The sequence below is a fragment of the Sciurus vulgaris genome (assembly GCF_902686455.1).
Source record: "Sciurus vulgaris genome assembly, chromosome: 9".
NCBI classification, from domain to species: domain Eukaryota; kingdom Metazoa; phylum Chordata; class Mammalia; order Rodentia; family Sciuridae; genus Sciurus; species Sciurus vulgaris.
In genome coordinates, this window is record NC_136469.1 from 30293034 (window position 1) to 30311602 (window position 18569).

At 35.4% G+C, this 18569-nt stretch overlaps 1 protein-coding gene across 9 annotated transcripts in view; it reads right to left on the bottom strand.

The window, feature by feature from the left end:
- Positions 1-2077: 2077 nt before the first annotated feature.
- The window catches only part of FBXW7 (F-box and WD repeat domain containing 7), a 191202-nt gene continuing 174710 nt past the window's right edge, over positions 2078-18569 (bottom strand). For all 9 annotated transcript variants that reach the window (XM_079153436.1, XM_079153430.1, XM_079153434.1 and 6 more), the window contains 8 exons: positions 18154-18288; positions 13316-13439; positions 11220-11356; positions 10164-10277; positions 8718-8899; positions 6696-6921; positions 4993-5203; positions 2078-4080 (listed from right to left, as the gene is read on the bottom strand). In XM_079153436.1, the coding sequence (XP_079009562.1) occupies positions 3812-4080; positions 4993-5203; positions 6696-6921; positions 8718-8899; positions 10164-10277; positions 11220-11356; positions 13316-13439; positions 18154-18288 (1398 nt within the window). In that variant the 3' untranslated portion in view covers positions 2078-3811. The remainder of the gene's footprint in view (positions 4081-4992; positions 5204-6695; positions 6922-8717; positions 8900-10163; positions 10278-11219; positions 11357-13315; positions 13440-18153; positions 18289-18569) is intronic.

The following is an 18569-nucleotide window of genomic DNA, read 5'->3' on the forward strand; positions in this document are numbered from 1 at the left end:
AGATTATGAACAATTTCAACAATAAGGTAAGCACACTCCCTTTGCTGTTAAACAGTATTCACTGAGCACCTGCTATGGACCTTTATGGGTTACTTTTGTGTACCAATTTAGCTTTAGTTTCAGGCAATGCTTGGTCTTTAGTTTCAGGCAATGCTTGGTCTTTGGGAACTTTTAACACTTAAGTGTGGGGACTATCTGTATTCTATTATGAAGATTTTAAAACGTATAGCTACATAAGGAAGTAAATTTCTTCATGGAAGCCACAATATGGAGTTGCCTTAATGACCTTTCATTCTTTTACTAAAATTATAATACTTAAATTTCTTTAGAATAAGGTTTAGGAACAAATTCACTATAATACAGATTATTCATGTATTCCTAAAACATTATTGAATATCAGAGTATATACCATATCACTGTTAGGTGCTTGGTACCAGTCTCTCTCACAAAGTTTCCATAAGACTTAATAAGACTCTATGTGATTCACTTAAAAGAATGTAAACTGCTATAGATGTATGGTACATATAGTTTTATATACATAATACATATAAATGCCACATGTACCTACATGTGTATATATATCTATGTATATGCTATTTTTTATACCTGAATGAGTCACAAACATTCCACGATTCTCCCTCTGGGTCTATTTAATAGTTGCTACCATTTGCAGAGTTTTAAATGCCATCAGTTTTAAGTGCTAGCATGCTTTATAACATCTCATTTAATCTGCACATTAACCTTGAGGCGGGGATCTTTTCCATCTTACATGACAAGGTGAGAAACCTGATGAAAATCCCAGGAACAGGACAGTATTAGAACTGGGCCTACTTGAACTCAGGCCTATTTGTCTATGAAGTCTGTCAACTCATTGTTTTCTATAATGTTTAAAAAATAGATTTTTCAATTATATTAGAGTTAAGCCTCGTTTATATGGTATTATGAAAAATCAAGCAGTTTCAAGGACCATCAAATAGAATTAAAGCTTCTGCCAATTCATCAAGGGGAACAGCAACCATGGCTCGGGGCTGAGCCTGGTTTTCCCTGCAGCAGCAGGGCAGCCCCCTGCCCCACCACCATGACTTCCGCCTTGCTTTTGATCAAGTTGTTTTCCAATCTTCTGTTGTATCATCCCTTCTCCCTTCTGTTCTTGTGTTTGCAATCTGCTGAGGCCCAATACACCAAAAGCACCAGGACACAGGTACCTAAGGCTGTATTCCAAGTGCAGTGTTCCTAATGCTCCCGGTGAGCTTGTTCAAATGCAGAGTCTTGGGTCCCCCTACCAGATGTGCTGTTTAGTATCGTTGGGTGAGTGAGGCAGACTTTATGATTGTGAGAAACACATTCTAATGAGAGTTCATTTTTATCAATGTTGAGATTTTTGTCTATGGCCTGGATAGTTGAGATTATTGTGCATGTATATTGAGTATCTCCTGAAAATTTGAGGTACTAAATATGCTTAGAGCTACATAGTTTCAATAACTGAAAGTATCATAAAAATGACATGACCCTCAAACCTTACTTTAGTTTGGAAAATTTTTTAGAGGACATCAGGCATTCAGTCCTTATGAACATGGTGTGACTCCTGGTGTTCTGCTGGTTACACGACTAACAAATCACCTAACGGGACTGAGCCGCAAAACTGCAGGGTTTTGGGCTCCTCTTTAAAATGCAGGTCATAGTACCTTCTTCTTAGGGCTATTGGGAACTTGAGGGAGAGCATGCATAGCAAGTACCTGGTAAGCACAAAATGCGAGGGTAGTTTTCAAATGAACTTATTATTTATACAGCATCTAGTTGTAACTATCAGAAAAGCTTTGTGACTCGGAGGGAACCATATTCATATACCACAGAGAGAAGCGCAGTGGAGTGTCCCCCTGTATAGCTGAGGGAGATAAATCAGATTTCATTTGTAGTACCTTACCCTTACTTCAGCTACTTAAAACAGGCTTGAAGTAATGATTTCTGTGTCACAATATAGGCAATGAGAAGAAACCAAGATTGTGCTGTTCTAAATATCAGACAGAGCCTAAATATTTATAAAATAGTATTACCTTGGTGGAAGAATCAGGCATACTAACATGAAAAAACACATTTTATTGCACTTAAGTTATAAGAAAATAAAATTTCTAAGTGAATCAAATCAAAGACACAATCCCTTTAAAGGTTGTTTTCCTCCATCATGTCAGGTTGTTACATAACTAAAATTAACCAACTTGAATCTGATTGTTTTAAAATCAGACTATAAATAAAACAACAACAACAACAAAAATAAACAGGAGGAGGAAAAAAGCCCACCTAGGATACAGTGTTAAACCACTTTCACAGTTCAGCTTGAGTCGTGGCTCCTGGAGAATGAGGCGAACCTTCTGACTCGTCACTCCCCGCGGGTTTGCATGTGACGCCTTCACTAGAGACTGAATCGTTCCTTTTTTGTCAGTTACTCAGAGCAATAAAACTGTAACAGTTGTTTTCCCAAATACTGTAAAACACTAAGACTGACCAGCAACTTTATTTCAATTTTTAAAATATTCTGTCAGTTTTCTCATGTACGTTCATCCATTCACCACAGCCCTCAAAAAGAAAAGTTTCTCCGCAGAACAGGCGGTAACAGCTCTGTTCCAAGGAATGTGTTTTAATTTTGCCCAGATAAAAGAAAATAAGCTTTGCACACACTCTCGATTCTTTACTTGCAGGCAAACTTCACTCTTTATTATCTGAAACTCTTCCATTCTCAGCCTCTTAGAGGCACAGATGGTTCAAGTTTCAGTGGCAAAAAGTCTTTTTTCTGTAACCAAACTAGAGCAAATTTGGAATTCAGTCTGGGACTAAAACGTCACAGCAGAAAAAAAATAAAAAAAAATAATTTGCTTTTTTTCTTTCTTTCATTTAGCAGCATAAATAAGTTTGGCCACTGGGAGTACAGTACAGGGGTGGGACAACAATCCCATATTTGAAGACCTACTTCTAGCACCAGCATCAAGAATTAAATCCATCTCAGGACTCACAGAACCCAGGACAACTTGCCACCTTTGAGCAACATATGCATTGAAGAGTGAATATGGAAGCAACAGTAAATAGATTAACAGAGGCTAATACTGTGATTGATTGACATTGGCAATGGTTGGCAAAAAAAAATAAAAATAAAAATAAAATAAAATAAAATAAAAAAAAAAAAACTTCTCATGATAACTGTACAAAAACAATTCACAGTAATTTTTTTCTTTTTTTCCTAGCTTTTCCACTGGAGAATCTTTTGTTGTGGTTGTTGTAGATGCTCTCTGATTAGAAAGTCAACCAGTACTTGTTTTGATATTATTGCAGCTCCTTTCTAGGTGACAGTGGCAAAAGAACAAGCGAGCAGAATCAGTAACGATGTTTCAGCATTAACACTGCCCAACGACCACTGGAGAAGAAAATAAAGAAATAATTGCACCTGGTTTTTAGAAAGTCTCATTTTGCAAAGCTGCCCTCAGTCAGAAGTGAAGCCTTTTATGTGATGAGACAGCAGACGCCTCTCTTGTCAGTTATGGTTTGTCTTCTCTTCCTCTTTTCCTTCCTAGTCTGTAGGTCTTTTCAATCTGTTGCCCCAAGCCAACATCCTGCACCACTGAGTACAAGGGATTTTTTTTTTTTTTTTCATTTTCTCTTTTTTCTTTTTTTCTGTTTTTTTCTTTTTCTTTTCTCTCGTTCTTTCTTTTTTTCTTTTTCTTTTTTGTTTTGTTTTTGTTTTTTTGATTTTTGTTTTTTTTTGCGCAGGGGGTAAGGGAAGGGAGTATATCGTCTACACAAAATTCATCCTCTCTGCTCTTCACTTCATGTCCACATCGAAGTCCAGCACCAGCAGCTTGGTTTCTTCAGTCCCGTTCCGACTCCCGACTGCACACACCAGCTTTGTGTTGGAGGCTCTGATCCGCCACACAACTCCCCCACTCCCCCCACTCTCCAATGTGACTAGGTTTCGAATAAATTCACCCGTTTTCAAGTCCCATAGTTTTACAGTTCCATCATCTGAGCTGGTAATTACAAAGTTCTTGTTGAACTGTAAACAGGTCACAGCACTCTGATGCTTGTTGGGACCTAGACAAAACCAAAGGAATTTGATTGCTGGTTAGAAATCAAGGTTATGGGTTAGTTACATTGTAATTTGTAGGCTTCTACATTAGAATATACAATAAATGCAACATTGAAAATGTTACATATTTAGAAACCTTGTTTTGAGTATTTTAGGATCTGCATGGATGTAAGAAAATCTGGTAGCTATTTGTAACTGAAACATTAACTTTCAAGAGTCTGTCTTCCAGGAAGCCTGGTTAGCTACCAGGCACACATTTTATTTTCTGGCTGCATGAACATGAGCATTCGCTGGCAATGATGTAGACACTGCAGCTTCGTATGTTCTGCTGAGGGACAAGTGAGTCTAACAGATTCATCACTACTCGGAACTGACCAAAGGTGAAAGCTGAATAGACGCTATGACCAACCTCTGAGGAAGAGGTAAAACTAGCCAGCCAACGAACGTGCATGCGCGCGCGCACACACACACACACACACACATTCATCATGAATAAGTTAGCATTGCTCGCTCATCTGATATTAACAATTCTCAAATGTATCTCTCCATCTCAATGGGAACTATTATTCCATTCCATTCCAGTTTAGCAAGTGGCTAAGTGGAAGTCAAAGCAATTTTCTATCAAAGATGTTTAAATTCAAAATAAAATGATCACTCAAAAAATAAAACAAGTATGTTGCTTCTATGAAATAGCCAAGATCTTTCTTTCTTACTGTTCTTTAAGGTTAGGTTGAGTCAAGTGAACATGTATGAAGTAATTAAACCATTTTATAGTAAAACAATTTAAAACATCTTTTCAAGGTTGCCTAGTTGTGTGAGAGTGAACACGCTCATAAACATATCTGAAGTAAGCATTTCTGCATGAGTAGCAATCACCTTTTAATGAACACAATTAAAGGTGTGTAGCCAATACTTACCTTGCAATGTTTGTAAACACTGTCCTGTTTTGATATCCCAGATTTTAACTGTAGAATCTGCATTCCCAGAGACAAGAATATTGTCTTTGAGTTCCATTCCACTTGTTAACGACTGGTGCCCTGTTAATGTGTGAATGCAGTTCCCTGTCTCCACATCCCAAACTCGGATCGATGTATCAAGAGATCCACTCACCACATGGATGCCATCAAACTACAACAGACACAGCTTATTAGGAGCAGCAGACATATGGATATGCTTCCTATCAATTATTGACCTTAATCCTGGTAGGGGAGGAGGGGACAGCCTAGGCAACATGCAAGGCCAGGAACAAAACAGGGCACTAGGACCAAGTGGCTACGGTGAAGTGCACGTCATCAAGAAAGGATACATGGCATGTTCTGAGACACTTCTATCAGAAATGCTCATATTTTATGCCCAGTAGCTTCAAAGGAGATGCAGGAACAACTTACAAAGGACACAAAATGCCTAAAATGAACAACATTATTTTCAGATCATCAAGTCCCACCTAGTAGCTATATACCACAGATGATTCAATGAGGACTGCCTTCTGCATTTTACTTCCCCATAGGAAGTTGCAACTAATGACATGGCTTATAATAAAGAGGGTGCTGATCAGTACCTGAATCATGAAAAGAGTTAGAGGTAACTTGCATGATGGTCAAAAGTAAGTTCCATTAAAAACTGCATGTAAAATAAAAGTTTCATTTACAAGAACCTAAAACTAATTAGGAAATATGCCAAAATATAATTATATCTGGAATTAGAAGAGTTGGCATTTTGATAACAACAGCAAGCTATACAGCATTTCTTCTCCAGCTTCCTAGCTACACCAGGTCCTGAGCATATCACAAAGCATACAAATCATCATCTTTTCTAATTTTAACAAACATCTTTACCATATATCAGTATTTCATGATGGAGACAGTATCCTAATCAGTTAAGAAACGAATATCTTAAGAACAGAACAGCAATGTCAGCACTGGGATTATGTACTAATTTGCTTATCATTAACAGGTGGTGACTGGTAAATAAATTTTTTAAGCAATTGAAAATACTTGTAATTGAAAATGCTGCCTTTCAGGAACTAAAACTATTAGTCAAGTTAGTGATCTTAAAATTTGACAACCTATTCATGGATGTCAGGTTCAAATGTAAACAAACAAAAAAATCAGGTTAGTCAAAGTTACTTCTTTATGACTGCAATCAGTGGCCCTGGGACAGTGGAGTAGCTTTATACAGGCAGGCTCCCCTTCTACTTTGAATGGGAATGTAATCACAATTACATGGTCCATCAACTTTTAACTATCAAGGCAAAGGGACAGTTTTTGCCCAAATTAATCCTCTGCTAAGGAGTTTATTAAACTCCAGGTTACTCTCCTATGAGACTACTTATTAATTAATACAGCAAAACTTAGAGCCCCAAAGTATCAAGTTCCACGACAAACATTTGTATTTTAGAGGGAGAATGGAGCACAGAAATGGAAACCATTAAAACATTTGAATTAGTTTTAAATTTGTGGTTTCTTCATGCCAATTTTGAAGTACATGTAAATGGCAGATTAATTAGATTCACCTTTTTTGGACTGTATTGGATCAGCAATTTGACAGTGATTATCTAAGTAAAACAATCTTATGACTCATCAGTACAGCATCTAAAGGACGGGGAGATAAGATCTCTTACCTGTAATGAATAGACTCTATTTGTATGCCCCTGCAACGTGTGTAGACAGGTCTCAGTCTCTGGATCCCACACCTTCACCATAAAATCATACGCTCCACTAACAACCCTCCTGCCATCATACTGCACGCAGCGGACTGCTGCTACATGACCCATCAAGACATGTAAACACTGGCCTGTCTCAATATCCCAAACCCTAAGGGTGGCATCTCGAGAACCGCTAACGACTCTGTAGAGGGATAAACAGAAGAAAAATTTTAAAAAATTTTAGTAACATCAGAAAACATGACAGATGAAGTCAGTGTTTTTTAAGCTCTTTTCTTTTTTTTAGCAGGAACACCTGTTTTCACGAGAAATCCTGTGTATAACCTTGATGCAGAAACACGGTATTGAGTTACTGATTGGAATGGGACGTGGGAAAGCCCAAAATATATTCAAATCTAGGGCCAAGTCTACTTACTGTAATGGTTCTTAGGAAAGAAGATGCTATGGATAGAACAGAAGGTAAAGACTGCAGTGGATTAGGGCTAGGGATGTAGCTCAATGGTTTTTAGTACTTGCCTAGCATGTGCAAGGCCCTGGGTTCAATCCCCAGCACTGGGGGGGAAATACTAGTGAAGACTGCAATGAATTCACTTTAATGACCCTTCAAAAGATTTTTTTGTTTTGTTTTTTGGCAAATGAAGTAGAAAACACATATGCACACAGTTTCAGAAAATACATTTGCTTGCAATTTCCCCTGTAGAAGCATTATAGAGATTCCTCAAAAGACTAGGAATAGACCCACCATATGACCCAGCTAGACCACTTCTTGATATTTATCCAAAAGAGCTAAAGTCAGCATACTATAATGATAGGTGCATACAAATATTTTCAGCAGCACAATTCAAATGTCCTTCAAATGATGACTGGTCAAAGAAAATGCAGTATACATACACAAAGCAGTTTACTCAGCCATAAAGAATGGAATTATGTCATTTACTGGTAAAAGGACAGAACTGGAGAAGATCATGGTGAATGAAATAAGTCAGACTCAGAAAGTAAAGGGTCAAAAGTTCTTTCTCACACATGCCAAAGCTAGAGAGAAATAAGGAATTAAAAAGAAAAGAAAGGAGATCTCATGAAAATGGAAGGGAGAACAGTGGAGTAGTGGAAGGGCATAGAGGGGCAGGGGAAAGAGGAAGAACCAAGAAATGAACTGACCAAACTATGTTATGTGCATGTATAAATACATCACAATGAATTCCACTTTTTTGTATAACTATGATGCACCAATTAAAAAATAAATTAAAAAACACATTTGCTTCACAGGAATATAAGACATGTCAACAGGAGGTGTTGCAGGAAAAAGGAGAAAAGAGAGCAAGAGCCAAGGAGGAAAAGGGAAGCAGTTGGCTGAACGCATTATGAAGACTGCGTTGAGGATTTGCTCCTTTACTCGGTAGCAATCATAGGCTCCCAAAGACATAAGAAGAGCACAATGATGCTACTGGGATTATAGGAAAGCTCCCTGTAAGCTGCAGAAAAGAGGGGAGGACCACATGTGAAAACTATGGCTGCATTCTGATGACGGGAAATGAGAGAATAACCCACAGGCCTCAGATTTTGTCTTGATTTAGGAGATAATGGAGTGAGGTTAAGGTGAGTGGACAATTAAAAAGATTCAGAGATTTAAACTGAAAGCTAAGAGACTGAATTTGTTCCATCTGCAAAATATGAATATCCAAAGAGAAAACAATTTTTGTTTGAAGATGATGAATCATCAAAGAATAAGAAGAGGGATTAGGGAGTAGAGTCTCAAGGAGGAAGCCCATGATGCTATCCAATGAAGGAGGAATTTGAACAATGAACTCCAGGTTTTAAGTCAAGATGTTATGGCTTTCTCAAAGTCTAATTTATCACATTATCACAATCATTGGTATCAATTGAGCTCATTATCACAATCTTGGTATCACTACACAGAAAGGTAGCAAATTCCCAAGTGACAGAGGAAAAAGTTCCAACCACGCTGGATTGTCCCTTTACCTCTTCTCGTGGAGATGCATGCAGCGCACAGTGGAAGTGTGCCCATACAGGGTGTGTATACATTCCCCAGTCTCCGCATTCCACACTTTGAGAGTTCGATCTGTGGATCCACTAATGATGATATTGTCTCTCATCTGTGATGACCATACTCCACCTGTATGTCCCACTAACGTTCTCAGACACTGGAAAAACACTTACGGTGGTTAATTTGGGGGGAAAAGGAAGCAATTTAAATGCTATTATAATAGCTCCTTAAAATCTGTATTATTTATCAATTTGATAAAGCCATCAGAAATATATTTAACTCATCATACAATATGACCTCACTAGTAATTATTGCTTTATTTATTCAATAGAATTACATACTTAAATATGCACACACCAACTGAGAAACAAATATGTAGAAAGCAACCATGATATGAAACATATGATAAGAATCATACAATATAAAACATATGATGTAACAGGAAGCAAACATATGAGATGAAAGCAAAGTGTGATAGCTCCAGCCTGGCCTCCTTGATGAAATAATACTAAAATTGCAACTTGGTTTCTTCCATGGGAATAGATTCAATGAAAGAAAGCCAACAGCATTGGGTGTGGCTACATACCACATTTTATCTGAATATGCCCCAAGGCAGTAGTTATGAGCTAGCCAAGCTACTTCTAGACAAGTAAAGACAGACATCAGAACCCTGAAATAAATCCAAAACTAATATTACACCATGGAAATATGAAGCTGCTTTAAAAAATTTTAACATCTGACTTGGAATATTTATAAGATTCTTGTCCAAGAAGCAATATGGTAAAAGACATTTTGCAAAACATGGATTTTTTTTCACTCTCTCTTCTGTTACTTTTTAGGTGGCCAATTACTTAATTCATGAAAATATTCTCCTTTAGATGATAACAATAAATATTCACTAGAGAATCATTAAGGTATAATATTACATGAAGTTAAGCTATTGCTTGGGCTTTTTCTCCAAACCCATATTTAAATACCTATTCTGCTTAACTCCCGCATCACAAGGGGCTGAGATAACCTTGGATGAGCAAGATAAACTTAACTTCTAAATTATAGGCAACTTATGAACAAAACAGTTTACAAGGAAAAACAAATTATCCCTCAATCATGCTCTTGAAAGACACTAAAATGTTATGAAGTAAAACTTGATGGGAAAGGTGGGAAAAATGGAGCTAAGAAAAAGATAAAACACATCTGAAAAATCTTAAAATACCAGTCAGAAAAATAGACAAACTATTTAAATGAAGAAAAATAATGATATCCCTGTCATGGGAAACATCACTATCATTATGCTGGGGAGACTTTCATAATTATGGGGGGCTAAGTTAGGATCAAAATAGGATCCTTGTTTTACTGGTTGACCCTTGTGAAAATATAAACACAATGGTGAATTTATGAGGTGTAGAAAAAAGTAAACTTACTTTGCCTGTAACTGCTGACCAAACTTTTAAAGTGTTGTCGTCAGAACCACTAACTATTCGGTTACCACAAAACTGTAAGCATGTGATCACATGATCATCGTGTCCTTTCAGCACCTATCAAATAGATGTACAAATCAGAAATACACCATCATATTATGTTCTTTAAAATACTGGTGAAAAGACAAATGAAGCCATAAATGGGAACAATAACATTATCTAGTTCTAAAATTAAAACCTTCCTAAATAATGAATCAATCATTAAACATTTTAGTATTTTCATATTCTATTATTTGTATAATTGAAACCTCTACTATTAAAATACTGAGTCAAGACCTTATAAAGATGGTTCCAACACAAACACATTTTATAATCATCTATTTTACCTGTTTAAACAACAAAAAAATACATCTTATTTTTGCAACTTTAATACACAAGAACAAAAGACAGCACCTACTAACTAGAAAGACAATAGTAATAGTCATCAGCTTTTTCAAATTAAAGCAAAGAAACCTACTATGGTGTACACGTTAATATGACAGAATCTCCCCAAATTGTTTTTTTTTTTCCATTATAAAAATATATCTAAGAATTTTAACATTTTTATCGTTCTTACATATTTAAAACACAAAGTTATATAGAAATATACAGAAAATCAGAATTATGCTTCAATTTATAAAAATACAACATGGAAAAGCCACCAAAAATCAAAATCCAGCTCCTTAAAAAAATCATGTTTGGAGCATGGTCATAGGGGGCTGGCAAATTCTGAGGAAGAATGTATGACACAATAAAATTCAAAGTGATATTCAGAAATTTTCATTTACATAAGACAGAAAGACAATTCATCTAATTTTAACAAACATCTTTTAAGTAAGTAAATTGTCAGATTAGAGAAATTAGCAATAAAGGAATATGGTCAATTATACTTCCAGTTATTTTAAAACAGTTTTCTTTCCACAGAAGATATGTGTGAAGCTGTATTGCTCACCAAGAAGTAAAACAATACATTAGGTATTCCACTACAGAGTAGCAGTTTCTGTGGAAGAGTCCAGTTACCTTAGGAGATTTGAGTTCTCCTCGCCTCCAGTTTGTATCAATTCTGTGCTGTCTGATGTATGCACTTTTCCATGGACTGTGTATGAAACCTGGTTTTATTACTTTTCTTCTCTTGATGTGCAATGGTTCATCAATCCCTAAAGTATCAAAGAATTCCAAGAGGATAATTCTTTATCAATAACACAAAGTTCACATATTACAATATCTCAATTTCCTCTATGCTCAAAATAAGAGAAATGCAGGACACTGTCCAGTTCCTAACTGTTATTAAGGTATGCAACAATAATGTAGAGTTTGTGTTCTATCTGGCATATTTTTGTATTCAGTATTTCATTTTTTTCTCAGAATGATTTTAGCAAAAGTTGGTGAGGATGTGTATAAACTGGAATGCTTGTGCACTGCTTGTGTGAATATAAAATGGTGCAATTGCTCTGGAAAATAATATGACAGTTGCTTTAAAAAATTAAACATACAAGTAACATATGATTTAGTAATTCTACTAATGGGTATAAACCCAAAATAATTAAAAGCACAGACTTGAATAGAAGAGCCAAAAGGTGGAAGCAATGCAAGTGTCCATTGACAGATGAATGGACAAATGATGGGGCATACACACACATGGGCTATTATTCAACCTTAAAAAAGAAGGAAATTCTGACACATCAGTGAACCTCAAAGATATTATATCATATGAAATAAGGCAATTACAAAAGGACAAATATTGTATGCTTTTTACCTAAGGTACCTAAACTAATCAGATTTGTAAAGACAAAGTGTTTGTCAGGTGCCAGGAAAGGAGGAATAGGCGTTAATGTTCAATGGGTACCAAGATTCAGCTAGGCAAGATGAAGCAGCTCCAGAGATGGATAGTGACTGCTGCACACAAATGCCAATATACTTAAGAGCATTAAACTGTACACTGAAAAAAGGTTAAAGTGACACATTTTATTATGTATACATTATGCAATTTATTCATTTATATTTGGGGAGTACTAGGGATTGAACTCAGGGGCACTCAACCACTGAGCCACATCCCCAGCCCTATTTTGTATTTTATTTAGAGACAGGGTCTCACTGCACTCCTTAGTACCTCGCTGTTGCTGAGGCTGGTTTTGAACTCTCAATCCTCCTGCCTCAGCCTCCTGAGCCACCGGGAATACAGGTATGTGCCACTGTGCCCATCTATGCAATTTTTAAAAAAATTTATTTTTACAGACTGCATTTTGATTCACTGTACACAATGGGGTAAAACTTAAAACATGACTGAGAGGTGAGGTATGGTTGACTGATACTACCTTAATATATGTGGACACATGAAGAGAATGGTTTCATTGATTAATCCAAGACCCAGACAAGGTTCTAGTAGAATCAGGATTAGAACTCAAAGCATTGTTACCTGGACTAACCATCAATGCTCCCCTGACTACACAGTCAGGGAGTCTCCCATACAGGTACCCGTTACTTCTATGAGTCTCTCACAAAAATTTTGCTTCTCAGAGGCAAATGATATTTTTACATATTTTTGTCAAAATGATTCATTTTCTAGAAGGCTGCTGGGGAAAAATATTCCCTTTAATGTGGATGATGCCCACTCTTCTACTAAAACAGATTTTCTTATTTTAAACAGGTTCTAAGAATATAAGCTCCAAGATAAGAAAAAAAAAGGCAAGATACTTCTATATCCTCAGCATTTAAGAATGTCTAGCTCACAGGAGGTGTTCAAGAATAAAATTCTCAATGCTGGGTATTTAACTGATAATATAATTTTTAGATTGCCTTTAAATCATCGTTATCTTGTTTCTTTCACTTTGAACTCAAATAAGCAAAAGTAAATGAAGACCCACAGGCTACCAAAGTTCCCTTTGTTCATTTATCCACCACTTTATTATAGCTGCACAGAAACTTGTTTTTGTCTACTTGTTCTCAGCATTTCTTTGCTTTTTCACAGCTCTTCTGCTCCGCCCCTCCATGATGCTGGGGATTGAACCCAGGGCTTTGTGCATGCAAGGCAAGCAGTCTACCCACTGAGCTATATCCCCAGCCCTCTTTGCTTTTGCAGAGCATAAGCATATTCTCTGCATAATTTTGAACCTTACCCTCTTCTCTGCATTTCTCTCTCCAGAGAAGGTTGTCTTCAGCCAAAATTCTCCAGTAGCGACACGTCTGAGCTGCTTGTAGCAGGTCTTTGGGTTCCAGGAATGAAAGCACATAAAGTGCCAGCTATAGAATGGAAGAAAAGCATAAAGTATACCCACATTTTTCAAAAAATCATAGAACTAAAGGTTAGTTATTCTCCACAGGATAAAACACTTAGATGTAAGTGTAATGTAATTCTACATTATAAGATTATGATCAACAGTACCTTCAATTTTAACAAATATAAACTAGATTAGAAACAAAAGCATCTCTTGGCTTTTATGAACTTCACTGCACTGTTTATCTCTTTATACAATGATGATTAAACCTGTCTCTGTTCTTGCCTTCTCCCTGTGAACCTCACCATAGTAATTTTTACTTGATTATTTATACTCATGTTCTCTCCCCACTACAATGTAAGTTCACTGAAGACAGAACCTAAGGGCCTTTCTGATAGTCTGGTAAGAAATGAGATTTCTACATGATTTTAGATAATTCCTGATAGGCAGTTATCACATTAGTGATTCTTCGTCACATCAAAGTATTTATCACAATGATAAACTTCTAAAACATTTACACGCTTGACTATAAATGACAAAATAAGACAATTATTAAGTCACTCCACAGACATACAAAAGTAATTGGGTTCTGATTACTTTATATTGCTTATGGGGATTTTCTTGATGGGCCCCATAGAGTTGTATACTTGAGCTAGTTCTTTGGAATACTATTGATTTAAAATTTTGTTTATAATACTTGCAGACCATCGTTTTTTGTTTTTTTTTTTTCATTGTGTGAAGTCACTTCAAGTAAAGAAAAAGGAAGGAAAAGAAGTGGAGTGGAGTGATAATCTCTGACCATGCATATTCAAGTAGCCTCACATATAACACACAAATTTATATTGTGATATTAGAATGAAAATTTATCCAAAGTCTAGTTTTCATAAACTAAATGGCAAGAAATTAAGTCAAACTACCACTTAAAGTGCCAAAGATTACATAGAAAGTAAAAGTACAATTTGAATTATTTTTCAAAACTAAATGAGAATTACGTGATTTAAACCAATGCTTCCCAATGATTTTGTATATGTGAAATTCACTTCTAATCACATACTTATTAAGTACATTCTACATACAAAGCACTCCAACTAGCCAGTACTCAGCTTAATGCTACTATTGATGAATGAAAGTGAAACACTTTTCTTGAATTAATTGATTTTGTCTATCAGAAGACCATTCTTACTTACACATACGCAGTCATTTAAAGATCATGATTATATTCAATAACCTATGTATACAAGTATACATCTCTCAACATTTTATTTCTTTAATGGGTACTCTATAAGCCACTTAATTCTGAAATTACCCATCAATCAAAGCCTAGGTAAGTTTTCTTAATTTCACTGTAACAGTAACGTGATGTTACTGTATTATTTATCTATGTGAAACTGCAGTTCAATATAGAGATTGTCCAGCACAAAGATACTTGTACAAAAGAGATGCTGATTAATGCCTAAGATATGATAATGGTTCACATGAAAAAGTCTATTCTTTGCTTTAGTTATTGGACTGAAGTAGAAATCAGGTAATTTATAGAAACATTTGAGTCATCTTAAAGGCTAGGAATGAGGAAACAAGAAATCAAGAACAGTTGAGGTTTCAAAAGTACCTCTCCAAATCAAAAGGAAAAATTTCCTTCTTTTCATCAAGTCCAGTGTCTGCATGTACTTGAAAAATGCAAAGCAACCCTCAAGTGCTAAAGAAAACTGAAGTGCTAGTGTATAGGTAACTGACAATGCTGTCTTTTAAAGTATCAGAGGCTCCAACTCTACTTGAACTTATACTTTTTAAATGTTTGTCAATTTACATACTAGTTCCATTGAAACATATAGCTAATACATAAAATACTCAAGGCAAAACAAAAAACTATGAACAAAAAGCCAGGAAAAACATAAATCAGCAAAGAAGTTTAAACTAGGGAAAAACTAGATCACGAATATGCTAGCAACAATGTCTTATGTGGGTTTTGAATTAAACTGCCAAGTAAAGAGGGAACAGCTATTAGTTATAAGATTCTAACTGTGTATTATGGAAAGTGTACCAATTCTTCAAAGGAAGCAAGGTTTTGTCATATAGGGCTCTGAAATGGGTCTGAACATTTGTGTCCCCTCAAATTCATGTTGAAATCCTAATTGCCAATGTGATGGTTTTAGGAAGTGGGGCCTTTTTGGATGTCATGACAATGCAATCCTCAGGAATGAAATGAGTACTCTAGAAAATGGACCCAGAGAACTCTCTTACTCTCTTTCAGCTACACCGTATGAAGATACGATGAGAAGACAGAAATCTACAACCTGGAAGAGGGCCCTCACCAGAACTCAACCATGCAGGTTCCCTGATCTTGGACTTCCTAGCCTTCAGTACTGTCAGAAATAAATTTCTGTTTGTAAGATGACCAATCTGTAGTACTTTCTACAGTAGCTAGAACTGACTAAGATAGGATCCTTATTAGGGGACACAGACCACAATTTTATACTTATCAGGTGGCTAATACTTTCCCAGGCTTGCTATATTTCAGTGTACTGAACTAGTCAAGGAAAAAAAAATTAAGAGAACAAAGAAAATGTTGTCCAATCCTACATCAAGAATATCAGGTTTTGTTCTAGATTATCTACTATGTCACTATGATTCCTTTGGTTATTTACTCATAAAATAAAGAGACTGCTACTTAACACAAGCTTCTCTGATGACACTAGTGCCATTTTTGTCAAGGTTTTTCAGATTAATAAGTAAATGTTGGTAAATAGCTTTGAGATCTTCTTAAATAATTATAAAAAAATACTATAAGTCCATCTCCTGACACAAAGGTAATGTTTTAAATAATGATAATGCAGATTCTCTGTGTAAGATAAAGGTAATTTTCTTGAGGACAGATCTATGGAATTATTTTTATGTATGAAATAATGTGTTTTTCAAACTAGGAAATATTCTGGTAGTTGAAAACAAAAGGACATAAGCTAGGGTTCTCTCTTATTCTCCTATCTAGCTTCACTTCTTTTTTCTCAGGCAACCTTTAGAAGAACACTTAAGCCAAGAGAATCTTTACTGGATTTACCCTTGATATTGACAATTTGTGCTAAGTTCTTGGACTCTTTAAAATACTTTCAAATTCTACTGAGTTTAAATAACATTTCTGTGTATTAAGAAGTTACTATAGAAATGAAAATAAAGCAAAGCAAAACAAACAAAAACCCTCTCCATTCTCAGAGATAAGGGAACAAACTAGACTCCAAAAACTGCATTTTAACAAAAATGCTACCCTCAAAAGTAAGGAGGATATCAAAAGAAACCAGAAAAAAATTTATCAAAGGTGAATAAACTTACTTCCAGTCAAATACTTATGAAAGTGTCTCCTATTATTAATGCCTTTCTAGATGCAGAAAGATCTAAGTCACTTTTATAAGCCAAATCTATTCAGAGGATTCAGTTTAGAAAGAACTACCAATATTAAAAATTATTTTCTGGGACAATGTCATTTAAAAAAAAAACTCCAAAGAAAACACATTTGAGGAAATTGATGTTGTATCAATTTTGCTTTTACCTGAAGATATGCTTAGTTTCATATGTTAAATATAACATTATTTTATTCATATGCAATGTGAAATTATAATTGTCACTCTTTAATATCATTAGGGTATTTTAGAATGATTATCTGAAAGAGAAATCAACTTCTTTTCTGTTCAAATTTGAAGTTTCAGGATAATCTACAATGGTTTATTAGCATTTTAAATTGTCTTCCGGGTGGACATATAATTAATGGCATGATGATTTGTGCAAATATAAATCATGGGGACATCAATTATTTAATGTTATATTATTTGTTTGCTGACAAAGATGAAATTATGAAATCTATATCAATAACAAGCACTATATCTGCTATACCCTATTCAGTTGAGAGTGCCCATATGACCATAATCAATCTATGACCAAATGTCAGTTTACCCTAAAAACCAAAAAAGAAATCGGCACAAATAATTCCAGAAAGTGCTATTAAGAATGTAATTGGGGTTGGGGATATAGTTCAGTTGGTAGAGTGCTTGCCTTGCAAGCACAAGGCCCTGGGTTGAATTCCCAGCACTGCAAATAAAAAAAAAAGAATGTAATTGGTATGGGAAGTATGTGTGTGTGTGTGTGTGTGTGTGTGTGTGTGTGTCTCTGTGTGTGTCTGTGTGTCTGTGTATGAGCAATAGAGGCAGAGAGGAGGATGAGTAGTAGAAAAAGATATATATGTGGAATTCTATATATTTAAAAATAATTATATAATCTAAGTACAGAGAGCCACAAATCAATAGCATTATAAAACTATTGGTCTTGAAGGGACTTAAGATAGATAAATGATAAAATAAGAAAAAGTATTGTTGTTTTAATAAAATCAGAACTTTAGAAAAATCCACACTATAAATAATGAACATACCAAGAAAACTAAAGGTTAGGCTTCAGATAACAGGAAAAATATCTTGGTAAAGAAATAATCAAATGAATGAAACTCAATGATTATTCTCACACATCTGACTTAATCAAGTTGTAGAAAGAAGTAACTTAGTTCATAAGCATACTTTAATTTGATAATTACATTATTAAGTCATGGCAGTTTACCAACTGATGGCCCTCTTAACCACAAATTAAGAAATTAAACTGAAAATGCAATACCTCGATTAGTATTTCAATATTTAAAGGTGGCAGCTGCTGAGTGACATATTAAATAGCACCCACTGATCATTGTAACTGATCATCCTTACCTCTTTAGGGAGCAAGGAGATAAAGTCTCTTTGAAACTGGGGTTCTATCACTTGCATCATATGTTTCACTTGTGTTGGTTCACAACTATCAATGAGTTCATCTAAAGCAAGCAGTTTCTCTGGTCCACTCCAGCTCTATCAAAGAGGAATTAGAAATTTTTATTATTTCTCAAAGAGGAATTAGAAATTTTTATTATTTCAACAGATGGTCCAAGTTAGAAACTCGTAAAGGAAAAACACACATCCACACACAACCATACTTAAATGAGGTAAGCAATGTATGTTACAAAGTGGCTGCTTCTATGACATTTTCTCCAGAATTCACTGATGTGATATATATGATTCAGTCTCAAGTTTACTATTTTTTATATTGTCAAAGCTTTAAAACAGTCATGAGAAAATATTTTTTTGTATTA